The sequence below is a fragment of the Haliotis rufescens genome, unplaced genomic scaffold (genome assembly GCF_023055435.1).
Source record: "Haliotis rufescens isolate VD_foot unplaced genomic scaffold, xgHalRufe1.0.p SCAF_11, whole genome shotgun sequence".
Classification (NCBI taxonomy): Eukaryota; Metazoa; Mollusca; class Gastropoda; order Lepetellida; family Haliotidae; genus Haliotis; species Haliotis rufescens.
Window position 1 is genome coordinate 15,900,386 of NW_025963791.1, and position 14,763 is coordinate 15,915,148.

Genomic DNA, 14,763 nt, shown 5'->3' on the forward strand with positions numbered 1-14,763 from the left:
CACAAAAATACAATCAGTATGTGTAGGTTAATAATACAAAAGCACATGGTTAGTAGTGGAAACCAAGAAAAAAGCAGTTAGATAATGGGAACAAATATGAGAGAGGTAATGTAGGATGAAAAGGAAACCACGTTTCTTGCATACCCACACCCACCACCGCATCTAAAATACATCATGTTTCTTCATCATCCGTTTTTACGCTGCCTGCATATCAGGGATCTCAGCTCAGCTCGTGATGGAAACTGACAATTTTACTGATGACAAATGCCATTTATTTTTCCTTTCAAGAGCTTTAAAGTAACATGACACTGTATGTCACCTTCCAGTGATGAACATTATTTTAAAATGTCAAATGTAAGGAATTCCTATTTCTGAAGAAGCTAAACTAACTGCAATATGCTATGGGCAAGCAAACAAAGCTGCTTCAAAACATCTTCATCAAACACCATACATGACCAAAGGCCAGTAGTGTTCGCTGGGAAGCATCTCTAATTCCGACCACAGCCTGTCAGCTGGTGAGTCACCCACTTCCACAAGAACGGTGGCAACAACGCTGTCTCAACGCAAGTGTCAAATTGCCTAAAATCGCTGCAGACATCAGATGGCCTCAAACCAAATTAAACTTCCTTTTCACTGTTCAACATGACTGGGATCAAATGATACACTACACACTGAAACATGATAGGTCAAATAAACTGATACCAAGAGTCTTGTTATTAATAACCGAGAATACTTGTTTTACTGACATTATGGACACAAGCATGCAAATAAGCTGTTAGTTTCCACAAAATGAGTTAGTTTGAAGTGACTAGTAGTACTGCCTGTGAAGATCCACATAATAATTCCATACCAATTAGCTCCCATGTTATTCCAGGGTATTTAGTCACCAAACCATTGCTTAAGGAAATGGCGAGTAAACAGCCTTTCTAACCTTGCAGCAAAAATACCACAAGGTGTACAGGCTCCCTTCAAGAAGCCATGTTCTGGCTTGAAGCCAAGCTATCATCTCTGATAGTATGGAAGTCGAGATGTTTTAGTTAATGATTCCAATATGCAGCGAGACACCATCTGGCAGGCACAGAAGACACACAGAGAGATGTAACAAGCATTTATAGCATGCTTAACACACCAGTACAATAAGATGCATACATTTCTTCAAAAGTGGGATGCATTGCTATGTGATAAATGTTAATACTCATTTTCCAGTGTTGTAGCAAGGGTTAATGTGCATTACATTGGTTAATAGTGTTAAATGCAAAACAAGCACCTTTGATGAAATATCATGTATCTTTCAGACAAGTATGAATGTAATATTTGAATGATTGAATCCTTGCAGCTTCATTTGGAGAACAGACAATTGAAAGACCTTGACTACCTTGTTACAGGACTACCAGGGTACATGTGAAGGGGGATTGAAGATACGCAATATATAGTGATTGGAATTACACAATTCATGACATAATGTGCATTATACTCTCTAATATGTATGAAGGGCATCCAAACTGTTCTACATGCAGAATTAAAGTGAACAGTTAGTACAATTAACCCAACACCGATCAACCAAAAATTCCACCAAATGAATGATTACGAACAACAACAAGCACATCTATAGTTCATGCAATGGTACTTCCAGACTGACGACGTACATTAAAGGGCCGAGCTGCCCTTACCGTCTGCTGCTCTATTGCTCCATTGGGCGTGACGGCAGCAGGCGATGCGTACACGGTGGTTGGAGGCTGCTCGGACGCCACACTTGTGGCTTGACTGGCGACAACTTGATGATGGTAGTCTTCGAGGCTGGTGACGCCTGGGACTCCTGGTACTGTTGGCACGCCTGTGATGCCTGTCACCCCGGGCACCCCGGGCACCCCCGTCTGTGGATATGTGTATGTCGGAGTCATCTGGTTTTGCACCATGTGCTGAAAACAAAATTACAAATTCATTAGTATACAAGTACAGCATGGTCCTCGGCCAACAATTTCAGGAACGACCAAGGCCATATTTCTTGAAACAGGAACAAAATCAAAGTACAAAATACACAAATAAACTTTCTGCACTTTGCTGTACCGTGACAACATCCATGATAAGGCAGTAGGTGATCTTCTAACTAACAAGCTAAACATTCACAGACTCTATACCATGTGGTTAAAGGCAGCAGCCATGTTTCACGTCCCAACCAGCAGATTTGACTCAGACTCTGAGTTTGGTGTTAATTGACATGTAAATAGGAAACCACTGCATAAGGGGATGGATCCTATTCCAATATGGCTGATGCCTATCATCTGACTGTTCCTGTTATCATGCTGCAGAAAGACCACAGGTTTATCAACATAGATCCAAGTACTACAAATAGTAAAATTATTATCCATACCACATTATGCATCAACCAATGTTTACAAATGGCATTGCATTTCCCTTACAACATGTTGGACTGATCCGGTTTCAAATTCAAGAACTGCTTCACATTCACTCCCTGTGTGTTTCTACCCTACTTATTCTGACTTCTGATTAGACACAGAAATTAATTATTGAGGTTCAGGCATGAAACTCTGTTTCACTGTGGTGTTGGAAAAGGCAGAAAAATGCCCTCACAAATTACACACCAAACTCCAATCGATACTTTCTCTGGTTTCCGCTATCTCCCTTGAGGAACCGACTAAATGGAGGCAAAGTTTTCGGGGAAAACAGTATCACTTACATGTGTTCACACATGGTAAGAATGAAGACGTAACACTTTCCAAATTTACCACAACAATTATTGATGTTGAATCACCAAAGCTGTCCAAGTCTTTCATGAGGACATTTCGAGGGCTCATGCTAAAAACTGTTTGCTTTCATTTCCAATAACACAATTCTGTTCACTCTGAAACATGAATATTCAGGATAAGCCTGTTAAAAAGACTGATGGAAAAGCTATGAAGTTGCGACTTGATTAGATGATCAGGTTTTATTCAGCAAACTCAATGAATATAAATGATGCACAAGTTTAGCATGAGAATAATAGGTCTTCTAGTTACACATTTTGTAAACTGTAAATCATAATTCTACTATTTGTAAGCAGTTCATCATATCCCGTAAATATTAAATGTCCTGTCTTTGTAAGACAAGTACTCACCCACATTTGATGTAACCAAGTCTAGAGTTTGGATCAAGTGTTTGAGTTACTTTCCTGTTCCAGAACAAGATCCTAGCACACTGCGAGGCATTGAGAGGAAGGAAAGCACACTACACTGCCCAACCCTCAAACAGTAGTCATAGTCATTACGCATCGGTTGAAAATGTTAATAATGCCTCGTTATGTCAAATATACTAATTCAAATGTCAAAAATAATTTCATATTGCCTAGTTAATCTTGCACAGCAGTTGCAGTTATGAACAGTTAATTAAACACAATTACTTAATTACAGAAAATATCTAATTTCGTATTCAAACCCTGACTAATATAATAATAAGCGGATTGAGCTCAGTATTTATTCCACGAGGCACTAGCAGCAGCCATTTTCTCCCTGCCATGTGTGCGATAAACAGTGAATGACCTAGATCCTCCATGCTGATACAACGACAAGATCATAAGTACATACCAGACGAATATTCCGACAGTCTTCCAGACCGACTTGAACACCCTTTTCCATAGCAAATATACCCATCCTGCTGCCACCAATATTCACACGATGGACTGGCATTGGAAAACGTTGGTAATTTCCAAAAGTACTAGATGCAATAGGCACTCCAACACAGAAAGCAATTAGAGTCAGTTGTAAAAACCCAGGGGGATGGCGAAGCTCACACAATTATGGAACTGGAATGCCAGGTCCCTCTGCCCCCCTGTCAGCCATTTCTGAGGGTCATGGGCTTAGGAACTGATGAGAATGTCAAAACATAAATTATTCATAATCAATGGAGGCGCACACATCTCTATTCAGACTGCCCCTTACTATCAGACAGCTCTGCCTCTCAAAAACATTGGACTGTCTTTGTGGAACACAACTGCTCGCTGAGACAATTTACTGATCGGCAAGGGAAACGGCAATTGGGAACTTCAATATCGATATTTGGAGGGTTGGGGAAGGAGCCTGAACTGATATCTAACACTGATACTGACCTGGGCAAAGGGAGCAAGAGCTGACTGGTGAACAATCTCGGTCGGAAGAAGCATTTCCATGTTTCAAGAATTGGATAACTAGTCAAAGAGTCTTTGAAAATCAAATTCCTTCTGAGTTGCAAATAAATCTGACTAATCAAATTTAAAAACTTAATAACCGAGAAGGCAAGCCTTAATTGTGTCTTAAGGAAGTGTTGCTTGTGAGATGCAGAGGTCAACTGCTGGCCGGCCCAAATCTGTTCCTGTTTATAGGGATGACCAGACAATAAGCTGGGCTGAGCAGGAAACAGGCCTGCTTTTGACAACTCACTGATTAGCCCCCACTGTGACACCACACACACATGTGTTGCTCTGTATATCTACCAATGTACTCCTGCCTGACGCTCTGGCCTCTCCTTGCACTCTGAATTAATTAGCACTGGGAGTGTGTGTATATCAATATCCTGGGGGGCGATCACCTGGAACAATGTACCATCAGTGATACAGCAGGTTGTACACCCTTTGTCAAACACAATCTACTTATTACCACTCTCTTAGGATGTATATTAATCAATGCACCAATGTTACTCCATTGATATGAGCTGGGAGGGTCATAGACACCATCAAAATGAAGTACACCAATGTAAAACAATTTTTTGGCATTGGCATTGATGCTTGAGACTGATCCTATGTTAACAGTGTCAAAGATCTTCATAAGTGACAGGTGATTTATATCAGAATAACAAATCCAATATAATATCCTTTTCCATAATGTATCACTTGTCAAGAAACAGGATGGTTTCAAAACCTGATGACCTTTTCAACACAGGACACTGCTCTACCACACTACAGGATCACTACATCACTCCACTTTCTTTACATTCTTCAACACATGACCATAATCACAAGTTCATCTTCCTACATCACAAGTAATGGTCCTGTAAATATTCCAATTCCCCTTGTTCTGGGGCCTTCTCTAACAGGAGAGACACAAATAGACACAGGATCACAAGTTATGACAACAAATGACACATATAACAGCTGTCGTGCTTTGCAAAATGACATATCAGCACAGCCTCTTCTATTGTTCTCAACGCTGTTTCCATAGAAACACTTTTAAATTGGCTCACTGGGTATGTGCTCTTATTCATGCAGCAATAATCAGTATATATGCCCAAACTGTGTGTATCAACATAAAAATCACTCATGATATTGATCTTGCATTACAATATATCAGATACTGAATATAATTATGCTCTCCCCTAAAGGCAGATGGTCAAATGATAATGTATAATGTAATTGTAGCAGTGATGATTGGTATTTTTCATTAAACACCTTCATTTATGAAATACCAAAGCTTAATTTTGACCAAGACACTGTTTTGTATCAGGTTCACTAATAACAAATGTCACACCATGCATTCTTTTTCACAAGACATGAATTATTACCTACTAACTCCACAGTGTGTGTTCTCATATTTTGCAAGTAACAATGCTTCAGAGAAGGCAAACAAGAGCTTGATACAACGGTTTAATGTACATCGGGAGTTAAATGTTAGGAAATATCATTGTAAATGTCAAAAGGCATAATGACGGAGTTTACACCCATGATGCCCATTAATCCTGGGACTGTCAACTCACACCAGAGACTAGATTCAGCTCTTGACAACATACTTCTCTACTTCATTTTGACAACAATTCATAAAATATATAAGTATGTACCGAAAAAAAACCCTTATGTTTCATTAAGGTTCATAATGGTGATATTTTCCAATGTCCATGATTTCTTTTGCATTCTTGCCTTATTTCTTTCCTTATTTTTCTAAAATTGAGTGAGTATGGATTTTAAGCTGCTTTTAGCAATATTCCAGCAATATCATGACCAGGGACACCAGAAATAGGCTTCACACATTGTACCCATATTTTTCTAAACGAATCAAAAACAACATTTGTGTACAGACCCCCCCACCCCCCAATCAACTATAAGTATACCTCCTAAACATTTGATCTCTGATAATCACCCCCCAGAATGTAGAATATACCCCCCTGCACATGCAACTTCTCCAATTACACACCTAACCCGTACAAGCCTTTGAAGTCAACATCCCCCCAACCCCTCCCCTAGCTTCCTTTCTTTCAAGTTAATTACTATGACAACTACAAAGGGTTCAAGGCCATCTGGTTTCAATAATCCTCTTGTGAGTTGGAGAAGATGGCTGATTGATTGCTCAGAAGGAAGTGTACAATTAACAGAAACTGTTATTTCATAACGTCAGGTGACACATGTTGTTCTGAAGCTTCAAGTTTAAACCAATAATTATTCAATAAATAGTTGAACATCAAGTTGTTGCAGATATATGTAACATAATATCATTTGTAAAAACATTTGCTTGAATGTTTGTTTGTTGGATGTTTAATGCCGCACTCAGCAAAAATATTCCAGCCATGATTTAAACAATATTTATTTCCAAGAAAAGGGAATGGGATTGGTGAACAGATTCAACCTATTTCAACACCTCCAGCCATATGACGATAGTCTGTAAATAATCCAGTCTGGACCAGACAATCCAGTGATAAACATCATGCGAAACGATCCGGGGATTGGGATACAATGAGATGCATCAACCAAGTCAGCGAGCATGATCCCTTTCGTCACCTCTTACGACAAGCATAGGCGCCTTTTACAGCAAGCATGGAGTGCTGGAGACCTATTCTACCCTGGATCTTCACCGGTCTTGAGTGAGTTGGTGAGTGAGTGTGGTATTGATTTATATCTTGGAAGGAGGACACCAGAACTGGGTTTCATTTTTTAAATGACATTAATTCATAGATAAATTTTCTTAAATTAAGTGTTTTACAAACAACCTCAACTGTAAAACTAACCCCAAGTACTTATATTGAAAAAACATAAGAATGTCCCAAAATGTTCAGTATTTTAACTAATTCACTTTGTGAATGAAAATTACAAGTTATTTCCGAGTTACTACTTGGAGATCACTTACAAACCAAAATAGACAACGAGAATACCATAATTATTCCAGGTTTCCCTACTCACACCCCCACCTAAACAAGTGTGAAGGAGGTGTGTCAAAACATGTCATTAGCTGTATGTATGCAGCTTCTGTGATGGGGCTCCTCAGCAACAACTCTTGTTTCTGTGATGAAACAGGTCGAACACAATTACAGAATGGATGTCCACACTTATATAACAGCACTTAATTCACATATAGCTTGTCTAAACAGTGGAGATCTTCTGCAGATTGGTGAAGTTATCCATCAATGGCAGTGGAACAACTCTCACATTAACCTTATAATGCATTTATCTAATTGTAATGGAATCTGCTGATTGGAGGAGTGTGTATTCTTCTTGAACTGTTGGAACTGAATACTTCCTGAATAATTCTTTTCTTAATGTTATTGACTATGATAATCATAACAATCATTAATATCTTATGAAATTCATTCAGATTCTGTTTTGATCATGTACTCATCATGGCATTTGTAAAACTAAATGTTTATTCAACATGAAACATATGCAGCAAATGTAGAAATACTGTCATCACAATAAGGCTAATGGGTAAACATATGAGAAAAAAAAGGCAATAAAAAAAAATATATATAGAAACACTATTGGTACTACTGTCCTAGTCCTGCACCATGACCGTGGAATATATTTATTTTATGAATAAAAAATAATCTAGAAATGCATACAAAAGCAAGTCTAGCCAGCTCAAGCTAGCTATAATCAGCATAGGGATTTTTATTTTATTTTTAGAGTCAAGAAGGATATTGTGTAATATAAGATTTCAGAGACTAAATGTTAGTCTACTACTGTCCATGTGAATACCCCTGTCTAACTGATATTCAATAATGCAGAATGAATGTGATCATATCACTGTCAACAACTTCTTTGTCAGTATTAGTTCAATACTGATTAACTGATAATCTCTTACATGATTCTGACGACAGTTTTCCTTTCATTTGTTTAACTGGAGTCATGTATTTAGGGTGCCATGTTTTAATTCTGTGTTACTCATTGCTTTGCAAACTATATTTCCCAATTCCATACACATATTTTTACCAAATAATATGACAAAACTTTGACCTCTGACTAATTACAGAGAAAGAAACTTCACACAAAAGAGTTAAATCCTTTAGAAATTAAAACATTTTATTCTACAACCTATGTTACTGCAATAAAGTGTGAGAAATTTACAAAATGTTTTTTTTTATCTTAAAAACTCCACGTTTTATTTCTGACTGACCTTTTAACCTCAAAGACAAAAATAAACAAAACACTGCCCTTACTTCTTCATTCCAACAGTGTAAAAATTCAGCTGGGCATAGAGGCGAGGCTCTTGTTCTTGTTTTTAATCCCTACTTCCTACATTGTTCCAAATTAAATGTTTTCATAGAGGATCAGTTGGTTACAGTCTCTCTAGGAATTCATCAAGACAAGGGTGAGCTGTTATTTTCCAACTGTAATGTTAATGTTATGATTAAATAAATAATAGTGAGTGAGTGAGTTTGATTTTACGCCGCTTTTAGCAATATTCCAGCAATATCACGGCGGGGGGGGGACACCAGAAATGGGCTTCACACATTCTACCCATGTCGGGAATCAAACCTGGTTCTTCGGCGTGACGAGCGAACGCTTTAACCACTAGGCTACCCGACTGCCCCAAATAAATAATGGAGTATAAAATGCAAAATAATATAATTGAGCATAACATGCATAAAATCACAGATGTCGATAACAGATACTGTTTCAGGGCCTACATTTTACTACGACAATGCTTCCTATGTAGAGCTTTGTTATTTAATTTATCATATTGCTAAATACATCAGTGAGTGAGTAGTGTTTTATGCTGTTTTAAGCAATATTCAAGCAATATCACGGCGGGGGTCATTAGAAATGGGCTTCACACATTGTACCCATGGTGGGAATCGACCCCGGATCTTCGGCGTGACAAGTGAATGCTTAAACAACAAGGCTACCCAACCGCCCAGAATATACATGAAGGATATGAAGACGAAATACATTAATTGTATTTTTCCTATTCTCATCCATGACCAATTTGGGAATTCCGATCCCCGGTATCATACAGCACATGTTTGCAGTGTTTAAGATTGTAGGCATGATAGCCAGGAGATCCCAGACATACTCCTAACGTTAAAGTTTTAGGGGCCCCAGATGAAAAAACTCAAGGACCCAATCACCCCTCACTTTGAACACTGTGTATGATGCTATTCACTACTTCCCATCACTGTTGTTGTACAGCACAAGAATGATAGGATGTTATTCACCACTCCCCATCAGTGATTATACAGCATAAGTATCATATGTCACTCATCACTCCCCATCACTGTTACTGAACAGCACATGTATCATGTTATGATATTCACTACTCCCCATCAGTTATTGTACAGCACATGTATCATATGTCATTCACAACTACCCATCACTGTTATTGTACATCAAAAGTATTGTATTATGTTATTCACCACTCCTCATCAATGTTACTGTACAGCACAAGTATCATATATAATTCACAACTACCCATCACTTTTTTTTATTGTACATCAAAAGTATAGTATTATGTTATTCACTACTCCCCATCAATGTTACTGTACAGCACAAGTATCATATGTAATTCACAACTACCCATCACTGTTATTGTACATCAAAAGTATTGTATGATGTTATCACCACTCCCCGTCACTGTTATTGTACAGCACAAGTATCATATGATGTTATTCACTACTACCCATCACTTTTATTGTACAGCACAAGTATCATATGATGTTATTCACTACTACCCATCACTGTTATTGTACATCAAAAGTATTGTCTGATGTTATTCACCACTCCCCGTCACTTTTATTGTACAGCACAAGTATCATATGATGTTAATCACTACTCCCCATCACTGTTATTGTACAGCACATGTACCATGCGATGTTATTCACCACTCCCCATCACTGTTATTGTACAGCACATGTATCATATAATGTTATTCACTACTCCCCATCACTGTTATTGTACAGCACATGTATCATATAATGTTATTCACTACTCCCCATCACTGTTATTGTACATCAAAAGTATTGTCTGATGTTATTCACTACTCCCCATCACTGTTATTGTACAGCACATGTATCATGTGATGTTATTCACAACTCCCCATCACTGTTATTGTACAGCACATGTATCATGCGATGTTATTCACCACTCCCCATCACTGTTATTGTACAGCACATATATCATATAATGTTATTCACTACTCCCCATCACTGATATTGTACAGCACATGTATCATATAATGTTATTCACTACTCCCCATCACTGTTATTGTACAGCACAAGTATCATATGATGTTATTCACTACTCCCCATCACTGTTATTGTACAGCACATGTATCATGCGATGTTATTCACCACTCCCCATCACTGTTATTGTACAGCACATGTATCATGCGATGTTATTCACCACTCCCCATCACTGTTATTGTACAGCACATGTATCATGCGATGTTAACCACCACTCCCCATCACTGTTATTGTACAGCACATGTATCATATAATGTTATTCACTACTCCCCATCACTGTTATTTTACAGCACAAGTATCATATGATGTTATTCACTACTCCCCATCACTGTTATTGTACAGCACATGTATCATGTGATGTTATTCACCTCTCCCCATCACTGTTACTGTACAGAACAAGCATCATATTACATTATACTATTCACTATCAATTCATAACACAACACAAAATGAGGGCACCCGGTATCTTCATCCCCGTATTTCAAGAGGTGGAATGTTCAAGAAATCAAGTGCAAAACAACACCCATTGAACTCAGCAGTGCCAAGGTGAAGAATATTCACTACTTGACATTCATTGTGTGCCAAACATTATGCAGTTCTATGATAATCAATATGGCTTGATAAATACTATGGGTAAATACATCCTATTTTCAAGATATATCACACTATACAACGCTTCCATGAACATCTAGCAACACAGTGTCCATTTAAATCCCACTTCAAAGAGTGAATAACATGGCAGCATGCAGACTGTTTACATCATTACATGCTCAATCAATGACCATAATAACACAATATCGTGTTAGCAGTCAGATACCCTCGTTATCAGGGCATCAGCCAAAACAGGTCAAGCTAGAACTGAATGGCAATTGAAAAGTCTTGAAACATGAAATATTTCGGAAGACTTCAGAGGCTACATGACCAGCTGACCCTGCTGTTGACTGGCATATGCTGACTGTAGCCGCCTCCGTCTCCTTCTAGGTAGGGAATGGAGAGAGAGCAGCATGGCTGAGCTGAATATAGGAATGGTGTATGGCAGGATGGACAGTAGGCATGGAGAACTAACTAACCTGAAGCTGTGATACAGCAGTGAGGTACTGAAGGTTCCGATTCTTAGCTTGTGACAGGAGACTGAGATACATGTTTATCAGTCCGGCCATGTTTGTAATTGATCTACAAGACACTGCCTCTGTGTGATTTTCTCACGTTTCCATGGCAACTAACTGCTCATGAAAATCACTGCAGCGACTCAATTTGCGGTCTTCACTTCAGAAATAATGATTTTCTGACACAGATATGACCCTTGTATATCTCAACTAGCCAAATAACTTTAATTCCATTTACTGCAAGTCACGATAAAGTGTAAGAAACGATAGAATTGTCCTTATTTATGCACATGTACTTAACATGTCTGAAGCCCCTTCCCACTTACAGCTGAAACTCACGTTCTAACCATGCTGCAAAAACTATTACTACTACACCTTTGCTCTGACTTCCCCTCAATTCTACAAAGATGATAATTAATCATTTTAAAGCAGACACATCTGCAAAACAGTCGGTGAATAATGGAACTACCAGAATTGCAGACCACAAAAAAAAGTCTGAATGAATGTATTCCTACAGTTGGGGCCTGTGTGCCCACAGCCTTGACTGGCTCACTTGTGATGGATCATTTCCTTTCAAACCTAAATGTGTATGAATATGTGTTGCATTCTCACCAGCCTCTTGTTAAGCATTTATCAGATGCCCACTGCCAAAACCAGCTGTGACCATATCATACACTGTGAAATCAGCTACATTTACATCCTTCTGAAGCAGTTGTAGCAAGTTGCTATGCAATCAATACAGAATAATAACATCTAAAACGTAATCCGATTTCATGTACTGCTAGTCATGTTTACATTGCATTGATCAGCTAAATGATATCTTATGTAGGATCAATGAATGAATAAATATATATGAAATACAAAAATTGGACAGAAAGTGTTTTCCTAAAATGTTTTAATTTCAAGTTGAATATGAACTGATGGAGTTTAAAAAGGTAATTTTTTTACAAAACATCTGCTTTTGGGAAAAACAAATGTACTAATTTACACATTACAATTTAGGTTCAAACAATCAAAGCAAAAAATTCTTCCAAGGGCAGACAGCATGAAAAAAAACCCCATCCTGATTCTTCTACCCAACAGCTGTTCTGCAAAAAGGTTGAATTACTTTCTCAGATCATGCAAGCATACAAGGTTTCAGTTCTTATCAAATTTTGTCTTGAAAAAATAAACCGGAGACACAAAACATTCTTAAACCTCTTGCTAATCTGATATCTGAATCTTGCAACATTGCTTGATAGCTGCTTGAGTCAACAAAATACTGGAGCCACACGCCCTATTAAGGAATGTTAACTTATTTTACATCTTTGACAGGCCCTATGTTATTAACATTCTTCACTTTATATATTCTGCTGATACGTTACCAAGTTTTTCTTCAACCACCTAAATGCATATGAATTACATGAAGACGTGTGACTAAAACAAGATAGAGAGCAATGCAAGGCCTAATTTTAGCAAGTCTTTAAGACATCAAGAAGTTTACGACCAGTCTCCAAAGAGTGTTGCTGGCGTCCTACCAATATGCCTATCAGAAGACTTATCAAAACAGATATCGACAGGAGCTTGGAATTCCCATCTGATGAACTGATGGAACTAGCACACATAGTTTTTCAAAGTGAAAATTATTAGCTAATCAAACATACTCTTGGAGTACGAATTATATGTATAAAGGTCTGGCATGGTCATATCCGCAGGAACTTGGACTCCCCCCCCCCTCTGAATTTTGGGAATGAATCATACAAGGGAGTGGCGTCACTTTGCTAATACTGATGCAAGATTATGTTTGACAAGGAAATTATTTTTATTCATATCAGTATTGAGAACTCGAAATATTCTCTTTCAAACAAATCACCCATAACAAACAGAAAGATGTATTAATAACACCAAATGTTTCATTAGTTTTAATGTACATATATTTCATGACCAGGATACCTATTTCTAAATATATATATTGTAATATATTTAGCTTGCAGACTTGCCATCATTAAATCAACAATTGTGATTCTATCAAAAAGAACTTTCTTCAATTGCCTATTCAATCCTTATTCTTTGTTGGCCTTCCTCTCAAGAATACTAGCTGTCTACAAGCAAGATGGGTTGCACAGTTAAGCCAGGAAGTGTCAAGTAATTACATGGGTAGCCTGCAACCAGCCCATGACCACCCTGGTCTCCCATGTTCTGAGGGATTTCAGGAATTTGATCTGGCAGTGAATCTTGGCCACATTCAGAATTCCTCCTCTATATTTGGCTGTTGATAGTCCACAGTAGCACAGACCCACAGCTGCACATCAGCTGCTATCACGAGGCCCTGTTTGGGTTGCACCAAAGTCCATCTGTGATGATTGTCATAAACAAAGCAAAGGCTGGCATTCATCACATGGGCATCTGCAGGAGATTTAGGTCAATCTCCAGAATGTACTCAGGTGTTGGCATTTCAAACGTGTGGCCTACAGGAAGGAAGGAAAAGGCCTTACAAGCTGTATTCTTACATCTGATAGTACAGCAAGTTTAGTTAGTAGCTCTAGTTATTATTTTGTTATAAGACTAGTTATAACTGAACTTAAAACCATATGATAACCACAACAAGCCATTTTTTCAAATTTTAAAGAACAGGAACCACCATATTAAACCCACCTACAATTTGTATACAATACTGGAGTAGCAGATATGGACTATATATCACCTAACACAGCAGTCCAGTTACACACTACGTGGCACATGTTAAACAATGCCATCATCATGCTCAACCAGAACCTGAAGCAGGAAGTTCACATGCTCAAGCACTTCCTGATAGGACTGTAAATCAGGATCACCCTTACAGTGCCTCTCATTTTTCTAGTTCCTCCCTCCTGCCTGGAAATGTCAAGTAAATAGTGATAATGGTGGAAGCAGGAGTCCCATCTTATCTTCATCCAGGAGAATCAGACACAAACAGGTGCTTATCATCTGCCCATCTTCCTTATCCTGGGAAGGGGCGGCCATGGTGTAGCTTCTGGAACCAGGGGAGACCCCTGGGAGCTTGATAGGGTCAGGAAACAGACTATTCACAGTGTGGAAGCGGGGAAAGATATTCACAATCTGAGTGTACCCAAATATCCCAAGCTTAAATATATATACTGATAAAACGAGTTTTTACAGATTTTGCATGTATCAGATGACAAATTCTTGGCAGAGATCAACCTTGGTCTTAACTCAACTTAGATATCCTTATAAGGCTATGCTTTTATAAGCTTTGATTCCTTTTTGA

The 14,763-nt window shown here is 38.3% G+C and overlaps 1 protein-coding gene across 22 annotated transcripts in view; it reads right to left on the bottom strand.

The window, feature by feature from the left end:
* LOC124150852 (RNA binding protein fox-1 homolog 2-like) overlaps positions 1-14,763 on the bottom strand; it is a 109,524-nt gene that overhangs the window by 15,960 nt on the left and 78,801 nt on the right. For 14 of the 22 annotated variants that reach the window (XM_046522974.2, XM_046522973.2, XM_046522977.2 and 11 more), the window contains exon 2: positions 1,647-1,919. In XM_046522974.2, coding sequence (XP_046378930.1) covers positions 1,647-1,919 — 273 coding nt within the window. Of the gene's footprint in view, positions 1-1,646; positions 1,920-2,067; positions 2,098-2,138; positions 2,341-3,115; positions 3,267-3,581; positions 3,831-4,102; positions 4,620-11,480; positions 11,586-14,763 lie in introns of those variants that run through there. The other 8 variants (XM_046522976.2, XM_046522994.2, XM_046522981.2 and 5 more) reach the window with 7 other exon arrangements.